Source organism: Galeopterus variegatus, unplaced genomic scaffold (genome assembly GCF_000696425.1).
Source record: "Galeopterus variegatus unplaced genomic scaffold, G_variegatus-3.0.2 Scaffold1310, whole genome shotgun sequence".
In the NCBI taxonomy this organism is placed as follows: Eukaryota; Metazoa; Chordata; class Mammalia; order Dermoptera; family Cynocephalidae; genus Galeopterus; species Galeopterus variegatus.
Genome location: NW_007727421.1, coordinates 521,044 through 535,629, shown reverse-complemented (window position 1 = coordinate 535,629; position 14,586 = coordinate 521,044). Strand labels below are relative to the sequence as shown.

At 47.1% G+C, this 14,586-nt stretch overlaps 1 protein-coding gene across 1 annotated transcript in view; it reads left to right on the top strand.

The window, feature by feature from the left end:
- Window positions 1-2,548: 2,548 nt before the first annotated feature.
- The window catches only part of FGD3 (FYVE, RhoGEF and PH domain containing 3), a 41,834-nt gene continuing 29,796 nt past the window's right edge, over window positions 2,549-14,586 (top strand). Inside the window, 2 exon segments of the mRNA XM_008576205.1 lie at window positions 2,549-2,986; window positions 4,079-4,090. Of these exon segments, the coding sequence (XP_008574427.1) occupies window positions 2,549-2,986; window positions 4,079-4,090 (450 nt within the window).

Genomic DNA, 14,586 nt, shown 5'->3' with positions numbered 1-14,586 from the left:
TCCAGGCAGTGAGCTGGGGCGACGGGAGGCCTCACCTCACCTGTTCTCATCTCTCAGGGATCACCCTGCTTTGCTGCTTGGTGTACAGTGTCTTGTAAACGGTTGTTTCATATGTGTTGTCTGTTCTTTGTTGTTTTAGGTGAGAATAAATCTGATTTCTGTTCCTCCATGTTGACCAAAAGCATAATTCCACCGAGGTGGGGTTGACCCAGGCTCTGCCCTGCCAGACAGCTGCATTTGAACACATTGTGGCTGAGTGTGGCTCACATTCCATCCAGTATATTTTTATTGCTATGTTATGTCTGACTTTTGGAAACTTGAGTTTATCTCCCATGCTATGAGAAGAATGCAGCAAAACATGTATTTTCTGTTTAGGAATCTTGATATTTCTCCCCATTATGCTCGTTAAGAATGTGGCAGTAGCCAATGATAAATGCCCATCTGATCTGATTTTGGAGTCATTCAAAGAAAGGTCCACTCAAAAGTGGTTTTGCCAGATGAACGAGTGCTCAGGAGCCCGTGCTGGGCAGGGACATGCTCCACCCATAGAGCCTATTGGTGAATCCACTGGACACGCCAATGGAGCCTGCCCGGAGGCACCTCTGCCTGAGGCTCTGGGACAGCTTTGTCCTTTGTGCGCATGCGTGTGTGAAGCCTGCTTCTTCACTGCGTGTTCTTCATTCTGCTTAGCAAGTGAGGAAGGGAGGTGTGAAGAAGCCGCTGGCAGAATATGAGTATCAGTGAGTCAGTGTGTGAATGTGTGTGTGAAGGAGCTGCTGTGTGGGTGTGGGTGTGCAAGGGAGCTGCTGTGTGTGTGTGTGAGTGTGCACGGGAGCTACTGTGTGTGTGCAAGGGAGCTGCTGTGTGGGTGTGTGAGTGTGCACGGGAGCTACTGTGGGGGTGTGTGTGTGCAAGGGAGCTGCTTGTGTGTGTGAGTGTGCACGGGAGCTACTGTGGGTGTGTGTGTGCAAGGGAGCTGCTGTGTGGGTGTGAGTGTGCACGGGAGCTACTGTGTGGGTGTGGGTGTGCAAGGGAGCTGCTGTGTGGGTGTGTGAGTGTGCACGGGAGCTACTGTGTGTGTGTGTGTGTGCAAGGGAGCTGCTGTGTGGGTGTGAGTGTGCATGGGAGCTACTGTGTGGGTGTGGGTGTGCAAGGGAGCTGCTGTGTGGGTGTGAGTGTGCACGGGAGCTACTGTGTGTGTGTGCAAGGGAGCTGCTGTGTGGGTGTGAGTGTGCACGGGAGCTACTGTGGGGGGTAAGTGTGCAAGGGAGCTGCTGTGTGGGTGTCTGGGAGGGTGTCTGGGGTGGGTCTGGGGTATGGACTGGAGAGGTGCCCACCAGCTGTGCTCACACTGAGTGGCGCCTGCATGTTCGAGGTGACCCTTTCTCCCTGGCCGCAAGGCACTGAGTGGCAGGGTCAAGTTCAATCCTGGCCTGAGTTTCAGTCCGAGCCAAGGCACTGCCAACCCACGTGGGATGGCCTCTGGTTCCTGCTCTGCCCTTCTCAAGCCGCTGGGTGGGGGCACAGAGCTGCCCTTCTCCACGCCTCCCTTTAGAACCAGGGCCTCCAGCTCCTCCAAAAGCCAGTAGGAGAAGGTGGTTTTCATTCTCCAATAATGTTTTTTCAGTACCCCCTAAACGGCTCTACTACAAACCTGCTGGGCAAGAAGAGATTCTCAACGAATCCGTCTAGCCTCTGCCAGCCAACCCCAGACGCCAGCAGGAAGCCAGACGCCTGCCCGCCAACCTTAGCGCCCTCCGCAGAGAGGCCGACGGCATCAGGTATGCAATCAGTGACCGTCCCTCAAGGCCCTTAGCTGCTCTGTAGCTCATTGTGGGTTCAAGAGGACAATTTTGGGGGATGTCAGTCTCACTCTAGTCCAGTCTCACCTTTGACCCTCCTCAGAGAGGCCGGTGAATTCCCTGTGCACTTAGAATTGACCCTTGAATTTGCCTCCCTCCCTACCCCCAGGATTCCAGGAGAGGTGTGGTGTCCTCAGGGAGAGGTGGTGGTCAGGGCCCACTCCAGGGGCTGTTTTGTCACCTGTCCAGCTGGCAGCACTTACTGTGAGGAGGAGGAGGAAGAGGTGATGGGGACACCGGCCTTACCTCTGGGAGGATCATAGGATTGAAAAGCTCCGTGGAAACAAAAGTAAACAGAGGCCACTGTGCTCCTGTTGGTTATTGTTATTATTTTGTGCCTGTATTTTGAATTTATTGAGCTGCAGATAACTTCCCACTACAGCTTACTTATTATTTTTTCACATGAAGAAACAATTTAAAAATAAGAATTTTCCACTTGCCATTCCCTGAAAGCCTGTGTGGACAGGACCCAACTGAAGCTGACCGGGTGTTGTTTCTCGTGCAGCCGCAGCCTGCCTCCTCGAGGCTGACCTTTTCCCAGGGGCGCTGCCTGGGGGCTGCATTGGGGAGGTGGGCTGCACTCAGGGGCTAAGCCACATCTGGCTGGCAGTGAGCCAGCTTGTTTCTCCCCAACAGGAAGGGGCCTGGCCAGTCTGCGAAGGAGCCTGGTGAGCTTGGCTTTGAGGATGGAGTCAGGTGGGGGGGCCTCAACCCCTCCAGGACCTGTTGCTGCTGTGGGGGCAGCAGATGCTGTGCCTGGAAGCTCCTCTCTGGGGAAGCTCCAAGAGCTCCCCATTGGGCCCTGTGCCCATGGGGACCCTGGCAGCCTGGCTGCTTCAGGGCATGGACCTCTGGACACTGGCCCTGTGGGGGAGCCAAGCAGTGACATGAAGATCCCCAACCGGGACAGTGGGATCGACAGCCCTTCCTCCAGCGTGGCTGGGGAGAACTTCCCCTGTGAAGAGGGCTGTGAGGCTGGCCTGGGCCCCGCCATGCTGGGGCTGCACCCTGAGACAGCTCCGGACAGCCAGGCCCCGAAGGATGCCCCTCAGGAAGAGGCTGACAGTGACGTGGACAAAGAGCCGGACTCTGAGAACACCTCCCTGAGGGCTGAAGAGGACAAGGTAGGTCTCCCCTTCCTCCATTGCTGGCACAGGCTGCTGGGGCTCTCCTTGGGAGGGGTTGGAGGTTTGCAGTGGGCACCACCATGCTCTGTCCTCGTGAATGAGGGACACGTGCTCACAAGGGGAGGCTCCTGGAATGGTGTCTGCCAGGAAGGGCTGGGCCAGGCCCACCTGACACCTGGGGCAGTGACCTCAATCCTGAGCCTCAGTGTCCATGTCTGCACAGTGGGCACATCCTTGGCCCCAGGATGGCATGATGGTCAGCCCTACTGGTGATGCTGCCCACAGCTGCCCTCTGCTTGCTGTGAGCCTTACAGAACTCCTGCGAGGCAGGCAGCATGAGTATCACCCATTTTGTTAATGCGGAAACTGAGGCCCAGAGAATGTGGAACATGCTTACGGGGCATGGTGCAGGCCAGGTGCTCTGCCATCTTCGGGACGTGGCGGGACACGCTGTGGGGTGAAGACATGAACACATCATTCCCCGGTGAGTGGTGTGCAGAGCACGGTGAATTCGCCTTGAGAGAAAGCTGTTTGCTTCTCTATAGCATTTACTGGGCTCTGGGCTCAGAGCTGGGACAGGGAGATAGAGACACGGCAGATGGTCCTGGGCTTAGAGAAACCGGAGCACGGCATGGGGAGGCTGCCGAGTGACTGGGTCCCCAGAGGTGTTGGACTCTGTCAGGCCTGAGGTCTCCTGGGTGCTGTTTGCTAATGCGGTTGGTGTCAGGAGACGGGCTTGGCAGGTGAAGGGTAACCTGGTGCCCGGACGCTGTGAGCCAACTTCACAGAGAAGGTTGGGGCCGCGTTTTAATATAGGTCTTATTATTACTCAGGTATGGCGAGGCCAACAGATCAGGACACGACTGCCATTGAAAAGATATTTGCTACTCACAGATCCCTAGAAGAGGGGGCACGCCACACAGGGAGGGCTACCAGGGAAGCAGCAGTGTCGGTCCGGAGGCAGAGGGAGCGAGGGGGACCCGTGGGCTGGAGCCTTTATTGTGGCTTCTGCAGGAAGGAGCGGGTGAGGCTGGCTAAACAGGCCTAGGATCGCTAGTGTGAATAATTGCACCAGGTTCTGGGGCAGAGGGGCTCTCCCTGGTTGTCTGGTACCTGGCCCTGGGGTGATTGGGGCAGGGGAATAGAGGTCTGGAATGTGAGAGCCCCACAGAGGAGGTGGTGGGCTGTGTGCTCTGGGTTGGTTGATTTGCATTTGAAAGGGGTGATCATAGGTGATTCCTTTACTGTCTGTAGGTACTGGCCCTTCCTGGGAGGGGCGGTCCCTCCAGGGTCAGCAAGGCCTAGATGTCAAAGCGTCAGAATACAGACAATAAAAGATGCGGTTGGTGCGGGCCACACCACCCGAGCCTCTCAAGTGTGCTCCCACCAGTACTGATCCTCAGCCTCCTGGGTGCTGGGGCAAAGTGCAGGCCCCCAGGCCTGGCCGTCTCTAGTTCCGGGATGTGCCCAGGGCCAGAGGCTAGTTTGGAGAAGGCCCAAGTCTTCGTGTCTGTAACAGAAAGACTCCAATGCTTCTGTGACTGATGGGAACGGGATTATTTGTCTTCTCCATCACGGGTGCCTGATCAGAACTCTGTCACACATTGGCCTGTCCTCGGGGCGAGGCACTGCACAGAAGCTTTGGGACCCTGTGCCTCATCTCTCCACCCCAAGGTAGAATGAGAGGTCCTGAATTGGCGGTGGGGGGGACACAGGTGTACAAACACTTCACGTCGGCGAGCTGGGCTCCGCACCATGAGGAATTAGCTAGAAGAACGCTGCAAAATAATAAAAAGGCATTAAGGAAAGATTAAGGTTGTGGGAGAGAACACGTGGGTCAAGTGTGAAGCTGCCACTCACATGGGGACTGCACGGACACCATACTGGGAGCTGTGTAGGGGGACAGGCAGGGTTGGTCCAGCATCTCTTGATGCACAGGGGTTTGGGCCCCTTTCCAGAGAGGAGTTCTCTCCTGGGCCAAATCCCCACCCCTCCTATGACAGCCTTTATGCTTTTATCCTCTTTTCTTTTTTTTCTTGCTGGCTGGTCAGTATGGGGATCCGACCTTGCTGTTATAAGGCTGTGCTCTAACCAACCGAGCTAACCAGGCGGCCCACGGCCTTTATGCTTTTAAAAGGGGGTGTCTTTCAGGGTTAAGTGAAATAACTGATGCTCAATTAGACTCAAACCTTTAGCACTTTGACTTTCTGTCCTTAGTCCTCAGGGGGGCGAGGAACGGAGAGTGTTGTTGGGGGCTCTGCTAGTTTATGTGTCCTTTTAAAGTTGTGCATGGGGTAGCCTGGGAGTCTATTCTACAAATAGAGAAATCGAGGCACAGAGGGGCCGAATTACGTGGCTGGGATGGAGATGTTCACTTTCTCCCTGGCTCTCCTCCAGGCCCATCACTGCAAAGGCCCCCCTGGACTCCCCACTTTGCTCACCAGAAACTGGGAGGTCTCCTTGCCCCTCCCTGGACTCCTGTCCCCTCCTGGATCTGCAGCTGGACACCCTCAGTCCCTCCAGTCCTCGATAACTGTGTCCTCCCCTCTGTTCCCACAGCTCTGTCCCGCCCCCCCAACCACACTGCTGTCAGAGACCGTCACCCACAGTCTCGGTTCCTGCACTCTGAGGCCTGACCTGAAGGCTTCCAGCTGGTGCTGACACCTCCCCAGCTTGTCCCATCCCCAGCCTCAAGCAGGTCCCCCCACGTGGAAGTCCTTGCCCCCCTTCTCTGCTAGGGATCCAAATCTGTGCCACCTGCCCAGGACCCTGCAGGAAAGCTGCCTGTAAGATCCCAGCTGACCAGCCCCACCCTCGGGTGCCATCCGCCCTCTTGTTGCCTTGTGCAACTTCCTCACTAACGAGAAGCTCCTTGAAGCAGGGATCTCGCTTCCTCTCCCCCTGGGTGTGGGTAGTAAGGACTCCGTACTGAGTCAGTAAGTGAACAGGTGAGCAAGACAACCCTAGATTGTATATTAACCTGAAAAACACAAACCCAAGGCAAGAACATTTCCTTACAAGTCACTTTCCTAAGTCACTGCACAGAATTGTTGGGGTCTGAAGTCGTGCTCTCAGGACCAACTGATTTTTAAGTGTTCATTTTGTATCCTGCAGCTTTGCTGAATTGGTTCATCAGTTCTAACAGTTATTTTTGTGGAATCTTTAGGGTTTTCTGCATATATGATCATGTTATCCACAGAGTTCATTTTACTTATTCATTTCCAATTTGAGTACCTTTTTTTCTTTTTCTTACCTAATTGCTTGTCTAGGATTTTCAGTACTATACAGTCAACCCTTCATTTTCTTTCTTTCTTTATTTCTTTTCTTTTCTTTATTTTATTTTATTTTATTTTTATTTTTTGTGGCTGGCCAGTATGGGGATCTGAACTCTTCACCTTGGTATTATAACACCAAGCTCTAACCAACTGAGCAAACCAACCAGCCCTCAGCCCTTCATTTTTGAGGGTTCCACATCCACAGACTCAACCGTGGATGGAAAATATTTAGAAAAAAAGACAATAAAAAATAACACTATGATGGGCCGGCCCGGTGGCACACTGCTATACTGCGCCGCTTGGGAAGTGCGGTGGTGCTCCCGCCGAGGGTTCGGATCCCACATACAGACCGGTTCCCGCTCACTGGCTGAGCGAGGCACGGGAGCAACGCCGAAGGTTGCGATCCCATTGCTGGTCCCGGTCCGGTACGGGGGCGACGCTGAGGTTTGCGATCCATTGCCGGACACGGAAAAAGACAAAAAAAGGAAAAAAAATAATAACACTATGATAAAAATAAAATAAATTTAATACAAATTTTACTTATTTTTTATTTATTTATTTAGTCCTTTTTTGAGACCAACCGCACCGCGCTCAGCCAGTGAGCGCTGTGAGCGCACCGGTCATCCCTATATAGGATCCGAACCTGCGGCGGGAGTGCTGCTGCGCTCCCAGCACCGCACTCTCCCGAGTGCGCCACGGGCTCGGCCCTAATACAAATTTTAAAATACAGTATAACAGTAACTTACATAGCATTTACATTGCATTGAGAGATGCATCTAGAGATGATTTAAAGTATGTGGGAGGACGTGTGTAATTAAGCCATTCTATATCAAGAACTTCAACATCCATGGATTTTGGTATGGGGGGAGGGTTGCAAAACCAATCCCCCACAGATACTGAGGGACGACTGTATTAAATAGAAGTGGCAAGTGGGCACCTTGTCTGGTTCCCAATCTTAGAATAAAAGCTTTTAGTCTTTCACCATTGAGTATGATGTTAGCTGTGGGCGTTTCATATATAGTATGGCCTTTACTATGTTGAGGCAGTTTCCTTCTACCCTAGTTTGTTGAGTGTTTTTACCATGAAAGGGTGTTGAATCCTGCCAAGTGCTTCTTCTGCATCAGTTGAGATGATCATGTGTTTGTGTCCTTCATTCTGTTAATGTGGTGTATTACCTTGACTGACTTTTGTATGTTGAACCAAGGTCCCATTTCAGGAATAAATCCCACTTACTCATGGTATATAACCCTAATATGCTGTTGAATTTGGTTTCCTAGTATTTTGCTGAGGGCTTTTGTANCTTCTACCCTAGTTTGTTGAGTGTTTTTACCATGAAAGGGTGTTGAATCCTGCCAAGTGCTTCTTCTGCATCAGTTGAGATGATCATGTGTTTGTGTCCTTCAGTCTGTTAATGTGGTGTATTACCTTGACTGACTTTTGTATGTTGAACCAAGGTCCCATTTCAGGAATAAATCCCACTTACTCATGTATATAACCCTAATATGCTGTTGAATTTGGTTTCCTAGTATTTTGCTGAGGGCTTTTGTATCAATATTCATCAGGGATATTGGCCTGTAGTGTTCTTTCTTTGTAGTGTCTTTGTATGGCTTTGGTATCAGGATAATTCTGGCCTCATTGAATGTTCTTGGAAGGGTTCCCTCCTCTTCAATGTTTTTGGGAGAGTTTCAAGAAGATTGGTACTAACTTTTCTTTAAATGTTTGGTAGAGTTCACCAGTGAAGCCATCTGGTCCTGAATTTTCTTTGTTGGGAAGTTTTTGATTATTGATTCAATCTCCTTATTCACTGATCCTTTCAGATTTTCTATTTCTCCATGATTCAGTCTTTGTAGGTTTTGTGTTTCCAGAAATTTACCCATTTCTTGTAGGTTATTCAATTTATTAGCATACAATTGCTGAAAGTATTCTCTTATAATTTATTGAATTTCTGTGGCATCAGTTGTAATGTCCCCTCTTTCATATTTGATTTTAGTTATTTAATTCTTCTCTTTTTTCTTTGTTAACCTAGCCAAAGATTCGTCAATTTTACTGATCTTTTAAAAAAGTCAACTCTTAGTTTTGTTGACTTTTTCCTATTGTTTTTCTATTCTCTATTTCACTTATCTCTGTTTTGATCTTTATTATTTCCTTCCTTCTGCTAGCTTTGGGTTTAGTTTGCTCTTTTCTCCCCTAGTTTCTTGACATGTAAAGCAAGGTAGGTTATTGATTCAACAGATTTCTTCTTTTTTAATGTAAGTATTTATAACTACAAACTTCCCTCTTAGCACTGCTTTTGCTGCATTTCCTAAATATGTTGTGATTTCACTTAGTCTCAGCATATTTTATAATTTCCCTTGTGACTTCCTTTACCCATTGGTTGTTTGAGTGTCTTGTTTAATTTGCACATATCTGGATTTTCATTGTTATTGATTTCTAGTTGCATTCCATTGTGAGTGGAAAAGATACTTTGTATGATTTCAGTCTTCCTGAAGTTTTAAGAACTTGTTTTATGCCTAACATGTGGTCTAACCTAGAGAATATTTCATATGCACTGAAGAAGAATGTGTGCTGCTCACGGGTGGAGTGCTCTGTATCTGTCTGTTAGATCCAGTTGCCTATAGTTTTGTTCAAGTCCTCTTTTTCCTTATTGATCCTCTGTCTGGTTGTCCTATCTGTTATTAAAAGTGGGGTATTGGTGGGCTGAGTGCACTGCTTGGGAGTGCGGCGGCGCTCCCGCCGAGGGTTCGGATCCCATGTGGAGACCGGTTCCTGCTCACTGGCTGAGCGCGGTGCGGGCGCAACACCAAGGGTTGCAATCCCATTACCGGTCAGTAAAAAAGACAAAAAGGGAGAAAAAAAGTGGGGTATTGGGAGCTGGCCAGTTAGTTAGGTTGGTTAGGGTATGGTGTTATAACTTGAGGGACAAGGGTTCAGATCCCTGTACTGCCTAGCCACACACGTGCACACACACACACACACAAACACACGCACGCACACACACACGCACACTCACACCCAAACGCACACACTCACACCCAAACGCACACAAACCCATATGCACGCATGCACACGTATACACACGCACACACACACATGCACCACACGTGCGCACGCACACACATGCACACACACACTCACACATTCACACACGCGCGCACACACATACACTCACTCACATGCACACGCTCACACACACGCACTCACGCACACACACTCACGCACGCACGCACACACACAAACACACGCAAGCACACACTCACATTCACACATGCACACGCACACACACTCACACATTCACATGCACGCGCGCACACACACTCACACACATGTGCACACACACTCACACACGCATACACACAGTCACACGCACACAGTCACACGTGCACACATGCGTGCACACACATACACTCACTCACATGCGCACACACACATACACTCACACACGCACTCACGCAACATACACACACGCACACACCCATACGCACGCACGCACACACACGCACATACACATGCACGCACACACACACGCACGCACACACACGCACATACACATGCACGCACACACACACGCACGCACACACACAAACACATGCACACATACACACGCACGTGCTCACACAAGCACATGCACACTCACACACACGTACACACTCACACCCACACACATGCACACTCACGCACACTCACACATACACAAACACACACACGCACACATGCACATAAACACACAAATACACACGCACACACACTCACACATGCACACACACTCACACGCACACACGTGCACATACTCACACACACACTCACACACACAAACACACGCACACACACAAACACACACACACTCACACGCACACACACATGCACACACACGCACACTCTCACACACACGCGCGCACACACACAAGTGGGGTATTGAAGTCTCCTACTGTAATCTCGTTGCCATTTCTTCCTTCANCTTCTACCCTAGTTTGTTGAGTGTTTTTACCATGAAAGGGTGTTGAATCCTGCCAAGTGCTTCTTCTGCATCAGTTGAGATGATCATGTGTTTGTGTCCTTCAGTCTGTTAATGTGGTGTATTACCTTGACTGACTTTTGTATGTTGAACCAAGGTCCCATTTCAGGAATAAATCCCACTTACTCATGTATATAACCCTAATATGCTGTTGAATTTGGTTTCCTAGTATTTTGCTGAGGGCTTTTGTATCAATATTCATCAGGGATATTGGCCTGTAGTGTTCTTTCTTTGTAGTGTCTTTGTATGGCTTTGGTATCAGGATAATTCTGGCCTCATTGAATGTTCTTGGAAGGGTTCCCTCCTCTTCAATGTTTTTGGGAGAGTTTCAAGAAGATTGGTACTAACTTTTCTTTAAATGTTTGGTAGAGTTCACCAGTGAAGCCATCTGGTCCTGAATTTTCTTTGTTGGGAAGTTTTTGATTATTGATTCAATCTCCTTATTCACTGATCCTTTCAGATTTTCTATTTCTCCATGATTCAGTCTTTGTAGGTTTTGTGTTTCCAGAAATTTACCCATTTCTTGTAGGTTATTCAATTTATTAGCATACAATTGCTGAAAGTATTCTCTTATAATTTATTGAATTTCTGTGGCATCAGTTGTAATGTCCCCTCTTTCATATTTGATTTTAGTTATTTAATTCTTCTCTTTTTTCTTTGTTAACCTAGCCAAAGATTCGTCAATTTTACTGATCTTTTAAAAAAGTCAACTCTTAGTTTTGTTGACTTTTTCCTATTGTTTTTCTATTCTCTATTTCACTTATCTCTGTTTTGATCTTTATTATTTCCTTCCTTCTGCTAGCTTTGGGTTTAGTTTGCTCTTTTCTCCCCTAGTTTCTTGACATGTAAAGCAAGGTAGGTTATTGATTCAACAGATTTCTTCTTTTTTAATGTAAGTATTTATAACTACAAACTTCCCTCTTAGCACTGCTTTTGCTGCATTTCCTAAATATGTTGTGATTTCACTTAGTCTCAGCATATTTTATAATTTCCCTTGTGACTTCCTTTACCCATTGGTTGTTTGAGTGTCTTGTTTAATTTGCACATATCTGGATTTTCATTGTTATTGATTTCTAGTTGCATTCCATTGTGAGTGGAAAAGATACTTTGTATGATTTCAGTCTTCCTGAAGTTTTAAGAACTTGTTTTATGCCTAACATGTGGTCTAACCTAGAGAATATTTCATATGCACTGAAGAAGAATGTGTGCTGCTCACGGGTGGAGTGCTCTGTATCTGTCTGTTAGATCCAGTTGCCTATAGTTTTGTTCAAGTCCTCTTTTTCCTTATTGATCCTCTGTCTGGTTGTCCTATCTGTTATTAAAAGTGGGGTATTGGTGGGCTGAGTGCACTGCTTGGGAGTGCGGCGGCGCTCCCGCCGAGGGTTCGGATCCCATGTGGAGTCCGGTTCCTGCTCCCTGGCTGAGCGCGGTGCGGGCGCAACACCAAGGGTTGCAATCCCATTACCGGTCAGTAAAAAAGACAAAAAGGGAGAAAAAAAGTGGGGTATTGGGAGCTGGCCAGTTAGTTAGGTTGGTTAGGGTATGGTGTTATAACTTGAGGGACAAGGGTTCAGATCCCTGTACTGCCTAGCCACACACGCGCACACACACACACACACACAAACACACGCACGCACACACACACGCACACTCACACCCAAACGCACACACTCACACCCAAACGCACACAAATCCATATGCACGCATGCACACGTATACACACGCACACACACTCACGCATGCACGCACACACACACAAACACACACACAAGCACACACATGCACACACATGCAAGCACACACTCACATTCACACACATGCGCACACACACTCACACACATGTGCACACACACACTCACACACGCATACACACTCACACGCACACAGTCACACGTGCACACACGCGTGCACACACATACACTCACTCACATGCGCACACACACATACACTCACACACGCACTCACGCAACATACACACACGCACACACCCATATGCACGCACGCACACACACGCACATACACATGCACGCACACACACACGCACGCACACACACGCACATACACATGCACGCACACACACACGCACGCACACACACAAACACATGCACACATACACACGCACGTGCTCACACAAGCACATGCACACTCACACACACGTACACACTCACACCCACACACATGCACACTCACGCACACTCACACATACACAAACACACGCACGCACACATGCACATAAACACACAAATACACACGCACACACACTCACACACGCGCACACACTCACACGCACACACGTGTACATACTCACACACACACACTCACACACACAAACACACGCACGCACACATGCACACACACAAACACACACGCACACTCACACACTCACACGCACACACACTCACATGCACACACACGCACACTCTCACACACACACGCACACACACACAAGTGGGGTATTGAAGTCTCCTACTGTAATCTCGTTGCCATTTCTTCCTTCAATTTTGTCAAAGTTTGCTTCGTATATTTAGGAACTCTGAGGCTCTGAGGTCTGGTGTATAAATATTTATAATTGTTATATCTTCTTGATGAATTGACACTTTTATCATTATATAATGTCCTTCTATACTTCTCATAAGTTTTTGATTTAAGGTCTATTTTATCTGATATAAGCATAGCCATTCCTGCACTCTTTTGGTTACCATTTACATGGAATATCTTTTTACATTCTTTCACTTTCAGCCTACGTAAGGTGAGTCTCTTGTGAATAGCAGTACATGGTTGAATGCTGTTGTTTTTAGGTCATTCAAGCAATCTATGACTTGATTGTGGAGTTTAATCGATTTACATTTAAAGTAATTACTGACAGGGAGGACTTACTATTGCCATTTTGTTTATTGTTTTCTGTATGTCTTAGGGCTTTTTTTTGGTCCATGCTTTCCTCTCTTATGCCTTCCTTTGTACTTCATTGATTTTTTTTGTAGTGAGTCCCTTCTCATTTCCTTTTGTGTATAGTCTATAGATAGTTTATTTGTGGTTACCATTGCAACTACATAAAACTTCTTACAGTTATAGCATTTTCTTTTAAACTGATAGCTTCAGTTGCATATAAAAATTCTACTCCTTTCCAGTTCCACCTCTTCCCTCCGTGCTCTATGTTATTGATGTCACAAGTCCATCTTTATGTATTGTATACCAATGAACATAGATTTAAAGTTTTTTATGTTTCTGTCATTTAAATTCCATGCACTAAAATTACAATAGTGCAGATTATTTTATTTGTCTGTATATTTATATTTACGTATATTGGGGAAACATTATCATGTGACTTTGTGTTGCTATTTACTCTCCTTTGTTACAACTTGAAGGACTTTCTTTATCATTTCTTCTAGATCAGGTCTGGTGGCAATGAATTCCCTTAGCTTTTGTTTATCTGGGAAAGTCTTAATTTCTCCTACTTTTTTGAAGAATAGTTTTTCCAGATACAGTAACCTTGGTTGACAGTTTTTTCTTTCAGCACTTTAAATATATCATCCCACTCCTTTCTGGCCTGTAAAGTTTTCTTCTGAGAAATCCTCTGATAATCTTAAGGAATCCATTTTGTGTGAAAGAGACAAATTGCTTTTCTTTTGCTGCGTTTAAGATTTTCTTTTTCTTTGACTTTAGACTGTTTGATTGTAATGTGTCTTGGTGTGCTCTCTTTTGATTTATTTTAGTTGGAGTTATATGAGCTTCTTGAATTTGTATATCCATCTTCCCCCTGGTATTTGGGAAGCTTTTAGCCATTATTTCATCAAGTAAACTCTCTGGCCCTTATCCCCTCTTTTCCTTTGGGACACATGTACATATATTGGTCTACTTGATATTGTCCTACAAATCCCTTAGGCTTTTTTTTTGCTTTTTGTCGTTCTTTTTTGTTTTTGCTCCTCTGACTTTATGATTATAAATTACCTCTCTTCAAGTTAGATAAGTCTTTCTTCTGCCTGATCAAGTCAGCTGTTGAACCCTTCTTATGAATGTCTCAGTTCAATTATATTATTTTTCAGTTCCATGATGTCTATTTTGTTCTTTTTTTTTAATAGTTCTATCTCTTTGTTGATATTCTCATTTTGTCCCTACATTGTTTCCTGATTGTTTTAGTTTTCCACTGTGTTCTCTTTTAGGTTGTTGATCATTTTTATGACAGCTATTTAGACTTTTTTCTCAAGCAGTTCATAGATCTGTGTATCTTTAGGGTCAGTTTTAGGGGGTTTATTTTATGCCTTTGATTGGGCCATGTTTCCCTGTCTCTTTGTATGCCTTATAATTTTTTT